This window comes from Xiphias gladius, chromosome 4, assembly GCF_016859285.1.
Source record: "Xiphias gladius isolate SHS-SW01 ecotype Sanya breed wild chromosome 4, ASM1685928v1, whole genome shotgun sequence".
In the NCBI taxonomy this organism is placed as follows: Eukaryota; Metazoa; Chordata; class Actinopteri; order Istiophoriformes; family Xiphiidae; genus Xiphias; species Xiphias gladius.
This window is the reverse complement of record NC_053403.1, coordinates 18,626,068-18,642,477: the sequence shown is the minus strand read 5'-3', so window position 1 is coordinate 18,642,477 and position 16,410 is coordinate 18,626,068. Positions and strand designations below refer to the sequence as shown.

Here is a 16,410-nt window from a genome sequence, read left to right as displayed (position 1 = left end):
CTTGTACTGTTCCTTTAAGTGGGCTGAGCCTGTTCTTTATGAGGCTTCACCGCACTTTTCATCTACCTGCTGCCCACTCCTCTCCCACGTCTTGATTGGCCGTCTTGACCGAAATCCTCTTGAATGATTTCAAACCCGAGTGTTTGGACAAGGAGGAGGGGGTTCGCTGCTGATTCCGAGCTGGCTGAGTGAAAAGGCTTGAATCCTCCGTCCACCGACACACCACCTCAGTAAAGAGGCTTATCCGAGTAGCGTCGTTGACTGTAAAACGCGTTCAGGAGAGCACCGCCGGCTCAAAGTGGACTTTCATGGATAGCGTGTTTACTCGAACGTTCTCCACTTTCGCTAAAATTAATTTTAAATACTCACTTTGATGCATTTTATGTGTCCCAACATGTAAATGGAGCGATGTCCAGCGGAGACGGCGCACATTGCGATCGGACGCGGTGTGTTGTGCTGATAGGACTCGGCGGCTGGGACCAGGACCTGATTGAAAATCACTGGTAATCAATTTAAAATCATGTGTTTTCGTTGTTGACGGAATGTGAAAACCAGCAGTTGTTTCCGACATTCATAAACGATTTTCCTTTAAAAGATTATTGAGGGCATTCAGTTCATGCTCGGGTTGCCATAGCATCACATAGATTTTTTCCATCTTCATTATCGGCCTGTTGAAAAAGAGAGCATAACGATACTTTGATATTGTGGACTATGTATTCATTTTTTAATACAGTTCCACAATTGTGATTTGGTTAAATGAGTTTTTATAGTTAATTTCAAGCAACCTTTTAAACGAACTGAGACTCATAGCCAAGACAGTCATGGCTAAAAATCCGTCCGAGGGACCGAAGGATGACCTGAGCCAGCTGACGGACGAGGAGATGCTGCGGTGCAGCAAAGAGGAGCTGGTCAGGAGATTAAGGAAGGTTGACAGTGAAAAAATGAACTTGATGATCGAGCATGGAAACATGATGAAAGACATCAACCGGAGGCTGCAGGTGCACTTGCACGAAATCCGGAGCCTGAAGGAAATCAATCAAAAGCTGCAGGACGACAACCATGAGCTCCGGGAGCTCTGTTGCTTCCTGGACGACGACCGACAGAAAGGCAAAAAGCTGTCCAGAGAGTGGCAGCGCTTTGGCCGCTACACTGCCAGTGCAATGTGGAAAGAGGTGGGCACCTACATGATGAAGCTGAAGGAGTTGGAAGCCAACCAGGAGACTGTGTTGAGGGAGAACTCTGAGCTGAAGGAGATCATCCTCATGCTCGATGAGGAGAGGAACGGAGCAGGGTCCAGGAGCTCCATAGACAGTCAGTCCAGTTTGACCAATCTGAATGGGGGCACTGGCACGGTCAGGGATTTTGGGGATGGGAGTAGTACGTCTAGCACAGGTAGTGCTGGGAGCCCTGATCACCACAACCACATACACAAGCCCTCAGAGAACAGCAAGATGGGCCCCACCATGAGGAGGTCCATGGATGACCTTTCAGCACCGCAACATCACAGGAGCATCCCCAATGGGCTTAATGGTGAGTACACACACGGCCTCCACTTTTGAGCACAGGCCTGACTGTCATAAACTGCATGCAGACTTAACACAGGCTTAACAAGATGCACATCCAATTCAACCAATCAGGCTTGATATGAGTTCCAAAATCATAGCTTGAAGACCCTGTTTTTTTCATATAGGACTGGTGAAACAGCCCTTTTGATTTTATTTTTATTTTTGTGTCTAAAAGTCAATCTCATGGCTAAAATAGATGACTTCAAGTTACCCCAATTTAAAAAAAAAAAAAAAAAAAAAAAAACTCTTGGGACAAAGGACAGAAGATTTTGCCCTTCTGGGGCATCTGAAATTACATACTATAAACATTTCTATGTAATGGATGTAATTTCTATGTAATGGAGCCTGCTGTGTGACTAGACAGTAGCCTATTACATCTGTATTCCTCTTCTTGGTTTCATTGCTCATAGATAATACAGTCAGGCTATGTAGCATAGTTATCACGTAACTGTGATTGCACTGACAACATATGCTGATCAAAATTGCAGTGAAGGATTAACAAGGGGGGTTCTTTGGCTTAACCTCGCTGTTAAGTCTTGATTGGGGTGATTATGACACATACACACACACACGTATGCTCACACAACATCCTTAAGTGGCCTTTTCAGTCCCACGCAACTCCATCATTCGAATCTGCACTGATTTAGGTCACTGCACTTTAGGTCCTCAAGGAAAAGGACTTATCTTAATAGCTTTTACAGGAGCTCAAGCAAGTAGATTTTTTTTGAGGGTCGTTTCCTGATTATGATTGTTGTCCTTCGTTATGGAATTGCACTTGTCTCTGCTTAGGGCCCGTTTGAAATGCATGACATGGAACCAGAAATTGATTTCCCTGTTTTAAGACCTAAATACACGGCTGAAAGCTGCAAGCTGGGATGAAAATTCATGATGGAACAGGAGAACACTAAGCCTCATTTAGCTAGCACATGGGCTGATTACTTGCCATGATCTCTTTGGTGAGGGAAATAAACTGTTTCATGGCCAAAAAATTCCCCATTTAGCTGAAACTTCATATATTTTTTTTATTTAACCCTGATTTACAAGGACAGGGAGGCAGCAGCATGTAGGAGCTCAAAGCCAGCAGCTTCAAATCAGATCACATAGGTCACGTTATCCTTTGGACATTCCTGGAATTGTGCTTTGTGAAAACCATGAAGGTAACAAATACAAAAGGATGGAAGCATTCATGAGGGATACCCAAGGGAGCCCTTAATCTGAAAACACACACACACACACACACACACACACACACACAAACACACACACACACACACACATACAATCATGCTAACACACACATTTTTTTGGTGGTGTTTGGCTGTCATTACGTAACATCAATATTGAGTCTGCAGCAGCGTAGCACCTCTCTAAGTCGCTGTTTCAGTAGATGTGTGTTCATCATTGACAATGATGTACAGATACACAATGACACACTAGCATGGGAACGGCCCAGTTCACTTGGGAGGAGGTTTATTATTTCATTACTCAAACGAATGCATTGGCAATGAGATTGATGCTATTTTGTCATAAATAAAGCTGAGCATCACAAATCTTTCTGGCTTCTACATAATTGCAAACAATTATGTAAATTATGTTTTTTTCCATGCGGAAAGAAACAGAACTACTATTGACATAACCTAATATGTCAGTCGATTAGAAACAACAACAAAGCAATACAACACTGATCCTCATCTATTATTTCACAAGATGGATGACTATAGCCAGAAGCAGTCAAATCAAACAAGTGTTTCATCACTTCTATCAATAAATAATTCTCAAAACCTTGGATAGAAAATCTAATAGCCCTCAGGTTGAGGCTAGCTTCTACAGGCCTGACTAGTAAGAAAGTGGTCTTCTTCTCCAGCACGGATTTTCTCAATTGGCTGCTTGAAATCTGAGTGAAGCGACCATGTTGCAAGGTCAGATCTGGTCGCAATGTGAGGTCTGCAGAGTGGCTTTTTTTAATGCTGTCCAAATGCCAGTGGCTCCCCTGGGCATTTAGGAGACAAGCTTGAGGATAGCCTCTCGAGTGCTAAATGAGAAGCATCTGTCTGAGTTCCAGACACACACATATGGGGAGAAAGGAGGAGGATGAAATTAGTTTGGTAAAGAGTAAAACCAACTTGTTTGAGCTAGAGGGTTGTGTTTCACACCATTTTAGTCAAATTTTACAATTTTTTTTTATCTTTTTGGCTCATGCATCTCTGGAAGATTTACATTTCTTTAGAGGCAAATGGGGCACTGTGAGAGGAGTTTATGAAAGGGAGCCTAGCAAAGAGCCCTCAATGGGTCTTGGTGGTGTTGGGGGAGTGGCTGAATGACTGAAAAGGGTTGGCTTGGAAGCTAGGGGTAGAGTGGTGGAGGAACTGTTGGGGGGCATATAGAGCTCAAAGGAGGCTGGGTTTCAGAGGCATCCCGCTGTCTGCTTAATTGAATTTCTTATGCATTGCCCCCCCTCCCACCAGAGTGTGTATGCACACACAGCTTGTATTTTATTTGGACAGGGTGTGTGCACCAATGTGTGAGGGGAGCGGGAGAACGAAGGCTACTTTTCTGAGGAAATAAAAAGACAGAGCAGCAGGAACTACATTGAGTACCACTGTGTTTCATAACCTGTAATAGTGACTTCTATTTCCAGACTGCTCAATGTTTGAATTCACTTTTGGTGGGTTGGAACTCCATTCCAGTCAAAGACGGCCTGAAATATGATGCTGTAACAGAGTGCTTGCATTAGGCTTCCCTATAGTGCCACAGAGACTGAGTATAGCCTTATGAGATTAAGACAAAGTGGCCATCCGAGACAGCAAAGTGCTGCTTTGACATTGTCCAGATGAACTGATAAAGAACCTCTCTGCAATAATGCTTGTTGACCTTTAACAGACCCTCACACATTCCCCTGGCCTTTTAGCTGCTAAATGACTTGTAGGGAATAGTATTTCTCTGTGCAGATAAATTGACTCTAAATAACCAAAGAATGTGAGGTTTTGCAGACTGGGGCGGAGAAAAAGACCCAGGCTGACGTTAACATATTTTGCTACTTTTACCAATTTGAAATCCTTTAGCATGTGGGTTAGCTTCTCATCAGCTCTCACTGTGCATTGGGGTTTTAAGTCCCATAAAGTATTCCTGTGCTGTAGAAAGTGATCTCTGTCTATCCCTTCTATGATTTCACCTGTTTCAGTACATTAAAGCTGATTTCTGAATGACAAGTGCCAAATTACTTCAGTTTCTTATACTGATATTTAAGTTACTGTAGCCTTAGTTATGTGAGTAAGGTAATCACATGCAGGGACTGACACATGTAGACTAATGCAAGGAAATAAATCATGTAGTAAAATAAAGATAGATTTAGTAAATGGTTTCAGTCGAGCTGTGCAGGGGCAACTGAGGCTAGTTATAGCATATTTATGAAGCCAAAGTGGCTTAATCCTTTATTTTCAAACAATGTGGTATCTGTGTGTCTGTTTTTCCACGTTTGTGGCTAAGGCCTGAGATGTTGTATTAGGCACAACTACTATTGACAGCTGAAAACGGCACCTGAAAACAGTAGACCTTCATTACTGAAAAGTTTATACGGGCTTTCCTTCCCCTCCCCTCTCCCACAAAGGCCTGTTCACACCAAAATTTTAAATTGGGAAAATTGTGAAATCACTTGTGAAAGAGAAGTAAATTTGGCCAAATGTTTTACATCGAGTTAAACCTTGGGAGAACTCTGACCAAATAGCAAGCCACCTTGATAGTGCTAACCTTTGAGAGAGCAGAGAGCCAAAGAATCCAAAATGGAGAAAGCTGTCGCAGATTGTTAACTGTGTTGCACCATCCACTTTTATTTAACTTTCTCTTGAATATAAACTGCTCCACAAAAGAGGAATATTTTGCAGGCCGAGATAGGAGTACATATATATATTTTGAATAAACTGCAAATTTATTGTCCTGTAAGCAATAGAGTAGGCAATCGATAACTAACAGTAAGCTCATGGGCTAAGAGAGTTTTTTTCCCCTCTTTGTTATAACTCCTTAATGAAAGAAATGATGTACAGTTCTGAGAGCAAAATGCTAGGGAGGGAAAAAGAAAATAGAAAGAAGCTTGGAGAGCTATTGTGACTGACGTGCGTTTGCATGTCCTGACAGGCTGGCAAGGTAGCAGTTAGCTTTCTAGCTACACCACCTAGCCCTGAAGGTAGTCACTACATGGCCAAGCCTCTTCCAAATATTCAACCAAATATTTTGCAAAGAAGAGAGATACTTTTCGGACTTCATACCACAGTCTGTTATTCCATTCAGCTCCTGGTGGCTCTCAGAAACCGTCACATAGGTTAGTGATTTACTGGAGATTAAGACTCATAGTCAAGTCAGGTCAGTAATTTTATTTATATAGCACCAAGTCATAACAAAAGTTATCTCAAGGCACTTTTCATATTGACCAGGTCATAGACATTAGTCTTTACAGTATTATTATTATTAAAATGATTATTTACTGAGACCCAGCATTCCCCCATGAGCAAGCATTTGGCAACATTGGCAAGGAAAAACTCCCTTTTATCAGGTAGAAATCTTGAGCAGAACCAGGCTCTGGGTGGGTGGCCATCTGTCTTTACCGGTTGGGTTGAGAGAGAAAAAGAGAGAGTGGGAAAAAGACAGAGAGAAAAAGGGAAGGGAGCTTCAGCACAATGCATTGATATGAATTTGATTAATGTGTTGTCTCACATCAAAGGAGACGGCTTACACTGACCTCCTATATTTTTTCTTTTGAGTAAATTATGCTGTTCCTGAGAAGCCATGCCTTCCTATGTTTAGTCACTCTGTTGAGTCACCCTGTAAACCTAACTGCTTAGGCTCATATTAGGTTCAAATTAGTCCTAATTAACTCACTACGAAGCCATACAATTGCATGTTTAAACTGGGGTCTTTAGCACCTGGCCTTGTGTGTTTCTTAGTATATGAGGTGCTAGTGTGAGTTTGAACTCTTCCCCTTTCTTATTTAGAGATTTTCTGTCTGTCTCACCCTCTCTCTTCAGTTTCTTTTTCTTTTACCTTGGGGAGTGACATGACCTGAAAGCTCACAATGAAACTATAAAACCAGCCCTCTGAGTTAGTCACCAGTGTGTGTATGTGTGTGTCATCATGCTAATGCAAATGAGTCAGTCCCTTGATATTCACATTCATGTGAATAGAAGAAGCATTTGGCCATTTTCCCTCTGAGGTGAATTATCAATAAGCTTTGAAAGTGCAGATCCAGCATTTAAGTCTTTCTCTTGACAGCACAGTCTCGAATTAAAAAAAAACCTATTGGGGTCACTTTTTATGAGAGAGAATCAAAGTTTACATTACTTTAAAATCTTTATCACTACTTCTATTTCTTCAAAGAACAATTCAGGTTTTCAGTATCTCTTGTTTTGCTTTAAATGAACATCAATCAATCACAATCAGCTACTTAAAGTCAGCCTTAGCATTTCACTGTGTGTGCTCCTTTCTCATTTAAAAGGAAACCAGAGGATCAACAACACAATGGTGTTTTCCACTTGGCTGGGGTTTCATGTCATTATGTGGTATGTGTGTGAGGTGAAAAAAGGGGAGTCTAAGCAGGAATAGGATGTTTTTCTCGCTGATATCCTGTTTGTCCATGCTCAGATTCAAATTTCTGTGTTTCAAAATGCTGACTTGATCTCTTGCAACCTTACCCCTGGTTACATTTGTACTTTTCTCATAAAGGGCAGTACCTTCATGGTGTATAATCATGCTAAGAAGAAGGAAGAACAACCACCACAGTTCTCAGACTATGATAATTACAGCACTAAGTTTATTATAAGTGCAAAAATTAATTAAATTTAAGACTGAGTCATGTTAAAACATGTAGTAGAAGTTGTTGCCCTTTTTAAAACCTACTGTTTCTAAAGGAAATGCTTACATATAATTTCTTTCAATGTTTAGTTTTGTAGTCTGCAAATTACTCCCAATGACACAGAATTAGCCACTATGAATTCTCTTTCATGAACTTCTTCTGGTGTTGTTTAAATTTTAAATTTTTTAAAATCCATTTTGTCCAGTGACTGAGTTACATTAGGTACTGATTGAGAGTACTGTTTGTTTGGCTTGAGTTTCCCAGCACCCTGTCAATGTGAGGCCTGGTCGGCTGATAACGCAGATAATGGAGTGGAAACACAAAAGCATAGATGCACACAGAGGAGATTGAGAGAAAGAGCCAAAGGGGGAACTCTTAGCTGTGTACTGTCCATGAAAAGCCAGTCTGTCAGGACGTCCCACATTCCAGGATAAACAAAGATGAAGTAGGTCTCTCTCCTCTTAGTGACACAGCAGGAATTAGGCTGCATGGAAAGAGGAACAGGAAGATGGAAAATGAAAAGAAGCGTGTGTCTCTAGGTCACTTTTTGAACTTTTACCTTCTCCTTGTCATCCCTTACCTGAGAGTCCACTTCTCCAGTCTTCACTCCATCTCTCTCTCAATTCCTGTAAACCTGCTGTCTGAGCAGCTGTCCGCTCATTGCCATCAACACACCACTCAGCCGACAGAATGAGGTTATTGAGCCAGCATGAGTCTTGTGCACATCGATGTGGACTCACTGTACGAACTAATGCAGTGCCTTTTACAAAAAAAATAACTTTTTCAACAAGTTCTACGTGCTATTACGTCTTTGTCGTAACCAGTGCAGCTGTATTCTGGTATCATATCCAGCAAACAATATATGTCCTTACAAACATTTAGGCATTTTTAGCCCTTTGAGTCTCTCTACGTCTGTGCTAATCTAAGCGGATGTCCTTCTATTCTGTTCATTGGACAGTGGGCTGCTGAGGGGCTGGGTTCCTCAGTAGCCTAGGCAACAGCAATGATCAGTGGGGCGAGTGGACAGCGCCCATACTTTGCCTCAGAGTCGCTGAAGCAGAGGGAAGTAAAGGAAAGGGGGATGGGGATAGGTTTGGGCATGGTTGGCCTCCATGCTGGTTGACCCATGCAGAATAATGCCAGCCAGAGCAAGTTCAGCTCTTTGTGTGTGTGTGTGTGTGTGTGTGTGTGTGTGTGTGTGTGTGTGTGTCTGCTGTACACACACAACTCACTCATAAGAGACAAACAGGGTCTGGTCTGACTTACACACTAATTTTAACTTATAAGTTATTAGTAACCAGCTTTGCTTTCAGCCCTAGACACCTTACTTGAGCATAGGCTATTTTAAGAAGAAGATAATTACCCCTGCCATTTTTACGGCCTGGCAACTTTATCTATCCCGGTAAAGGGTTTTCTAATATGCAGTAGGCAACTAGGTTATATGAACTAAAAGAAAAAAAACAACAACTATAAAGTCAAAGTCTGTCTAAAACAAAAGTACTTGAAAGTAATGGATATTTCATATATCCTGGTGTTACACCTCAGGAATAAAGTGACTCATTAGTTGGCATGCTGGAGACACAAGAGACCTTTTATTTCAGGTAGTTTAACATTATTAACTCTGGAAAAATACTAATATTTGGAAACGCTTCAGCTAACAGCAAATCAATCCAAGTTAATACGTATCCAGCAGATACAGAGCAACATGATTATTCAACCTACCCAATATAATACCAGAACTGACAATCCTTTTAGCTCTGTTTTGGCCTCTACCAACTACTAAAGGAAAACATGGCTCTTTAACTGCTTAATGTTCTACAGTGTTCACCAGTTAGTTCCTAACTTTATCTGTTAGTTGTTTGGTGCTACGCAGATAGCATACAGATGTTTATCAGCCTTTTTGCTGAAACCAGTTGCCTACTGCGACTGAAAAGAATGCTAATGAGATTGGTGAGAATACCCAAAACAGTAACATTGCGTGGCATTTAACCAAAACAATGACACTAAAGATACGAGAACCTCCTTAGAACTGAGGGTGACTGCAGAGGTTCATCAGTTTGGAGTGATGAATCTACAGTGGTTCATCACTACAAAGGGACACCTTGCACATTACATTAGTCATTTGACCGATTGTTAATTTAAATATTGATTTTTTTTTTTTTAGTAGCTTTAAAAAATGAAGAATCTTGTCATTTTTTGATATTGTGTTAACTGGCTCTTCCTCATCTGATGTAGACTGACAGATTAGAGTGATTCGTTATGTTACAGTTGCTCAGGCTACATGAGAGATCCCTCTTCAAAATATACATCCATAGATACACCCATTTTGGTTGGTTGTAAGAAAAATGGACTAGATAGATAGGTCAATCCAATTACTATTAAGCTGAAAGCACTTTACTTTTTTTTCAATACAGATATCTATACACATCTCTCAATGGTGAGAAATAACATATTTAACTTTCATACATTTGCTGACCAAATATTGTTTTGACTCATTTTAAATAAGCCCTGACAGAATGCCTTCTTCAACATAGCTTGGCTAAAGTGTCTAAGGTTGTAGCAAAGGCTTTTCCCTTGTTTGTTCTCTGCCCCATTGTCAGCCTGTTCTTAACCGACTAAAGTTAATTTTATTGAGAGCCACTGTGCACCTTAATCAGATTTAAATGTAGCCAGGGGGTCACCTTTGGTTGGTTGAAAATTGAATGACTCATTAGATTTCAAGAGGAACATATCTCTTCATTTGGAATTTGTGCAAATGTTTTAGCTTACTGGAATATCTGTTGTGCTGTTGCGATGAAGAAATATTGAAACACTTGATTTGTAACTAAGGTGATAACAACTTCAGAGTCATAGTTGTAACTTTGCATAACTGGAAAGCCTGCAAAAATGTGAATCTGGCAGTGGGCCCTCGAGATGGATGAGATAATGTGAAGCTTTGACTGAAGCATCTGGAATGAATTGTAAAGTCTCAATGCTGCTGCCCCATCCTCGGGAAGTTTTTGGGATGGTTTCAGGTAACCTTGCTCTGTTATTCTGGAGGCTAATTTCCTCCTGCAGGCCAGTTATAAGTGCCAAGACTGGACTGGACTGTTTAACTTGGGAAAACATGTTTCTGTTTGTGCCTTGAGACAGACATTTCTCTTGACTCGTTCTTGTTACTCTGAGCCTTGAAAGAAGCAGTAGTTGAAACATTTGCATGATGAGTGATCAATCAAAGGAGACTATGTTTGGGATGAATGCATAAATTGGATGCTTTAATGTGGTAAATATGTAAAGAATTAACTAATTGTAGAGCATATATGAGTTGTATTTTTAAGTCTTTTGTTACATTGGAGGAGGTTACAAAATTTGAGGGATTGCAGCTCTCCTTCTCCCTTTCCATTAATTCCCCACATTAACACCACTGTGGCCATCTGTCAGTGTAGCCTATTGTCCATGTGATGTTACAAAGTTGGTGCAAAAATTTGTTTCCTCTGCACCACTGGCCTTAAGTACAGTCTCACACAAGTGCTGGCCGTTGGTTGTAGACTCTTACCCTTGTTTACCTATCTTGATTGGAAACAAGCTTAACAGAATTATACTTTGTATGACCTCAAGAGATTGGCTAACTGACCTCAGTACTAAATGAAAAACTTGAAAATTGTGTTAATATTTTGAAAAGTGAGTTGTGATGGTGATCTAAATCAAGATAGATAATGAAGCAAAATATTAGAGCAGCCACGCCAGTAAAAAAAAAAAAATTGTCATCGTATTTAGAAATGGTTCATTCCCCTGATGTTACCCATTGGGGCAGAAACCTTTCTGCCTTGTGCATTCTTTGATAAAATATATAAAGAAGAAATGTGAGAGATGAAAAGTAGGTGAGTCACATGGGGAAGGTCAGAGGCCAGTTTTGCCATGTATACATCATCAGTGTTCCCTCCACTTTAAATATTTATTCAAAAATGATTCATCCATCTTTCACCGTGTCCCAGTTGTGCTGCTCATGAAAAATAATCAGTGACAATGTAATGGCTGTTGAAATTCCATCAAAATTGTATTAAGACCACCCTACTTAACTAGGCTTGATCTCAGATTATAAAGGCTGATCAAAGTCATTATTAATTTGAACTCAGCCAAGTGCAGAGTATTCGATTCCAGTGATGTGAATTTGACAAACATAAAGAGCTTAATTAGAAGCTGATAATCATATGAAAATATAGGCTCACAGAAAAGGAGTTTGTCTGACTAAATCAATGACTGGCAGCCTTGATAGATGAGAGGGAGAGAGGTACAAATGCATTTTATCTTTTCATCTGTTTGCATGTATTTGATATTCATGGTATTGGAGTATATTTGTGTTGGTATTAATTTTCGTGAAACAACCATCAGGGATGTCTACATGATTATCTAAAACTCTGGAGATGTTCCTGGGTCTCCCTCCGATCCTCTTTAACTCCATCTGCATTAGCTGTGGGTTCAGCAGATATACAGATAATGTCAGATTATACACGGGCTGCTTGGCTCTGGTTGGCCACAGTGATAGATCTTAAAAGAGGATGTGGTGGAGGTTGATAGATGGAAAGTGGACTGACAGTAAGGATGGAGAGAGTTTGGTTTTAGAGTGCTTTGATGGAGGTTAGAGCAAAGAGATGGTACACTCTTTTGTTTCTGTTGCAGGCAGTTTCTGTCAGGATGGACATTGTGGCTTAGTATAGAATTGGTTTGGTGTTAGATGAGGCAAATGGGGCAAATGGGGCATCATATCTTCAAAGGGGCATCATATTTCAAACAATTCTCACTCACACACTGAGAGGAGATGACACTTCTGACATCCAATTATTGCCGGCCCGTTTCTCCCCTCTTTCTCTCTCTGGCTTCTGTAGTTTTGATCTCACACTGTTTTGCTCTTCTGCTGTGGATTGCAAGGCAACAAAGGTTGGTTAACACTTTCTCCTAAGGCACCAAGCTGCCTCATATCTCTGAATCCCGGAGGTTTCACTTGAGAGCATTTAAGCTTAAAACGATGATGTGCTATGCTTAAAAGTTAAACTGGGACATTCTGACAACTCAATTCAAAAGCTGTGTGTCATTTATGCTCGACAACTACCAAGCTACTAGCTAGCTAGCTGTCTCATATTAATGCGAGGCGTTAACGTAGAACAGCTAGAAGACACAGGCCTCTCTGTATCATTTTTAATGTTTGAAAAATTAAAAAGTGGGGTTTCTTTTTCCAGTGAGCATGTCTGTTAACCACGCATCAGCTAAAAATTATTTTTTTGTTGTTTCATAGACTCAGAAGTAAATCAGCAATGGCTGAGTCAATGTGACAGTTGTCACTGTAACATACAGGTGGTGTTTTACCTGCTTGCCGTCTCTGCCTGCCGCATCTCCACCAGAGCACACTGGATCAGCTGCACAATCATCAGCTGAGGCCACCGTTCACTGATGTCTCGCCCCCCTACGAGTACATCTCATGGTGGGGGGGCAGTGGCCAATTCGGAACGTCTCCCCGCCACCCCCCTGCAGCTGACCATTAAGGTGTTGATCCCCACACGCTGTCCTTCTTGCATAACCAAAGCCAGTAGCCCGATTTCTCAGCCTTGTCTGCCATATCTTTGATGGCCCTCTGTAAGCTCGTCCCAGTCATAACAGCCACACTTAGAAGTTGGTTGGTTGACTTGCCCATAAAGCCCCGACTTCCAATGGGTGGATGGTAGCAGTCCAGCCAGCCTCATAGCACTCTGCTGCCAGTTCAGAGTACTTGAGCTGCTTGAACTCGTGCTGCTGGTATCCCTTCCTCCAAGGGTGTGGTAAGTTCGATGAGCAGAGCTTTTTTGCAGCTGTGGAACAAATCACGATGTCTGGTCCAAGAGTCGTCTGTGTGATCTCAGGTGCGAAAACTAGCTGCTTGCCAAGGTCAACCTGTATTTCCCATGCCACTGTCACTTCTCTACTAGCTTTACCAAGGGAAGAAGCGGTTGGTGGTGACCTGGGGAGTTGTTTGGACTCACCCTGCACTTCTCCAGCAGCTCCACCAGATTCCTCAGCACCTGGCTGTGCCGCCACCTGAAACGCCCCTATGCCACTGCAACCTTGCACCCTGAGAGGATGCAAGGTTGGGGGCCTGTGCTGCTGTTACCACACAACAGGCACTTGTCCTCACTCCCAAACCACTGGGAGAGGTTTCTGGGACATGACAGGGTGTCATATGTTGCCCTCATTAGGAAGCTCAGCCCAGCTTATGGAATTGGCCATATATCTGCCTACCTGATGCCTCTGCTTGTGGTGGCCTCCCATTGTATCCATGCCACTTGCTGGCCTTGAGGCATCGCCTTGATGAGGGAGCACTCCTGCTCCGCCCATGTGACCTCGTCCACGGCCAAAGTCTTCCTCTGCTCCCTTTTAGCTTTGGACCAGAACTGCACAGGGGCCCCCCAGCCCAGTCCTGGTTGACTTACTTGTACTCTTCCCAGGACCTCTTTTTGCTGCAACATGCTTATGGCTTGGTCCATCTCTGCATTAGCTCCAGTACAAGGCGGGTTTTCTCCTGCCTGTATCTGAGGCTGATGGATTTCAGTGGCAGTTACAGCACGTTCTTGCCAAAGAGGCCTGAGTTGGAGAAACAACAGGGGAGGCCCAGCCACTTCCCTGATGTACGTTTTGGCGATGCCACCCATTCTGCTGGCTACTGATGGAATTTTGCATACATTCAGCCACATTATGAACTGGTGAAGTGTGAACTGATAGCACCCCACCTTATACTTTCCTGCTTGCTCTGCTGGCAGCTTCCAAGCACTGTTGGGTACTGCTGCACTGTGGTTCACTCCTTGATGAATGTGCAAGCCTCTGAGTGAAGTCACTTTCTGCCATCCACATATACACTTCTGGAGGGATTTCTCATTGTTGTACGTTACTGTTCGGTCTGTCCTGGTAGACCTCTTTCACCCCGCCTCTCGGAGAGCCTTTGTGTTGTTTTCTCTTACTTTGCTTTGTAGTCAGTGAGGGTGCTTCCGCTTAAGAAGCTAGTGGGTAGGGGGAATCCTCCAGTCTTTCCCGGATGTCCTCCGGCCTTCCCTGGATGCCAACTGCACTTTCACGGTAGTCACCGGCTCTCCAGGATTGTCAATGTAACGTACAGGTGGTGTTCTACCAGCTTGGCGTCTCACTTCCACCAGTGCACACTGGGTCGGCTGCAGGGTCTACAGTGGCTATGACAGTTGTCTGCAGGGTTACTGACGACCCTGCACCCGACCCAGTTTGTCCCTTCACCAGCACTGGCGGAGGGGCAGGAGGCAGAGATGCCAAGCTGGTAGAACACCAGTGAAATCAAAAGTTGCTGGCTTAAACTTTCATTTGCTACAGCTTGTTAAGACGTTACTAGCTATATGTAATAATTAAAATTGTTGCTTTTGCGATTTGAAAATTGAACCATCAAATGATTCTTTAGTCACTGGTGATTTCATACTATTTTTAAGGCTTGCAGGACATCACAATGCTAATAACTGAGGCTCTACAATACCAAATTTATCAAATTACTGACAATATAGATATTTAATGACCCAGATTTACTCATATCTCAAATTTTAATAAATATGAAATCCTACATAATTAAACTGAGGATAGTTTGAACATCCAATGACTTAATGAATCTTCAAGTTGTCATATTGTAAAAAAAAAAAATTGCAGAAAAACAAGCAACACTTAAAAAAAAAAAAAGAAAAGGCTGAGAAACCTGAGATCATTGACATGACCTGAGTGATCCGGTGATGTTGACATTGACATCATTCAGGTGACATCACCTGAGATGTAAGGAGATTAAACCCTAGATGTTTTAGCTCTGCCGTGTCTCTCTGAAACATGATAGAGGGTTTGGAGGGGAGGGCTTCTCCGTTAAAAGGATTTGAAGAGCGGGATCCAGCGCTATATCTCTGCCCACCACTCTTTTAAATACATGGTATGTAGCCCTGTATAAGATATGCACTGTATGAACCAAGGCACTCCCTTCAAGAAGTCCCTTTTAGAAGACATAACAGTGTTAAATGGCATGCACATTTGATGAAAGTGTCCTTATTGGGGTGGAACAGGGTTTCCTTACAGGAAGTAGAAGAATAAAGGATTGAGCAAAGGATGAAAGTGTCTCCTAGAGGCCTGTTGAGGAGAACCTCTGAAAGAAAGATGCAAGGTTGAAGATCCAGGAGCAACAGAGGGCACTGCAGACCAAGCAGCTTCTCCTTTTTGCTTGTTGCTAGGATACTGTGCCCTTGTATTCAGTATTATGGGGTGTGATGTACCGTGCCTTGTCTGTAGAGTGGCACCTCCTTTAGTTCGGTGCCTTTCTACTCTACATCTCTCGCCCCAGTTTTGACAAATTTCTCCTATCAGATTTTATTATGTTTGTTTGGAAAACTTTTAAACAAGTTGAGTCTTTTTACATAGGAGCACATGTACATCCAGTGTTTTTGTTGCTGCCAGTAGCTTACAATCTGCTCCCTCAAGGAGGTACTGTATACCTTTAGGGCCTCCTTGTAGTCAGCACATGTACAACAAACAAAAGCAGTAGGCATGAAATGGAAAAGGATGAAGAGGAAGGCTGTGTCATATGCTACCAGTTAGTAATTCTCCAGACCCAGGCTACATATGGTGCAGTATTTATACAGCATGGAAGAAGATCAAAGGTACAACGAGCAGTTTCCATGCAGAAGTTAATAACTGACCATTTGGAAAATTCTGGATGAGATAATAGTATCATAAAACTGTGCCAAGTCGAATGAAAGCAGAGGCATGCAATCGATTCCCATTGTGTTGATTTTGTATTTACCACAGTCATGGCAGCGCGGTTCACCCAGTGGGTGGAAAGGCTGACGGAGGAGGTTTTTTGGGGAGCCCACATCAGTGGCGATCAGTGGCTGATTAGGGCTGAGGAGAACGGGAATCTGAGAAATGAGGAGAGTTGAGAAAAATGTGAAAGAAGGAGAGGTGGGTTTAGGCAAAATGGATTTGGGGTTCGGGTTATGGAGGGGT

At 42.2% G+C, this 16,410-nt stretch overlaps 1 protein-coding gene across 3 annotated transcripts in view; it reads left to right on the top strand.

Moving 5' to 3' along the window:
- Positions 1-84: 84 nt before the first annotated feature.
- ccdc85cb (coiled-coil domain containing 85C, b) overlaps positions 85-16,410 on the top strand; it is a 49,920-nt gene continuing 33,594 nt past the window's right edge. For all 3 annotated transcript variants that reach the window (XM_040125162.1, XM_040125161.1, XM_040125160.1), the window contains exon 1: positions 85-1,530. In XM_040125162.1, coding sequence (XP_039981096.1) covers positions 822-1,530 — 709 coding nt within the window. In that variant the 5' untranslated portion in view covers positions 85-821. The remainder of the gene's footprint in view (positions 1,531-16,410) is intronic.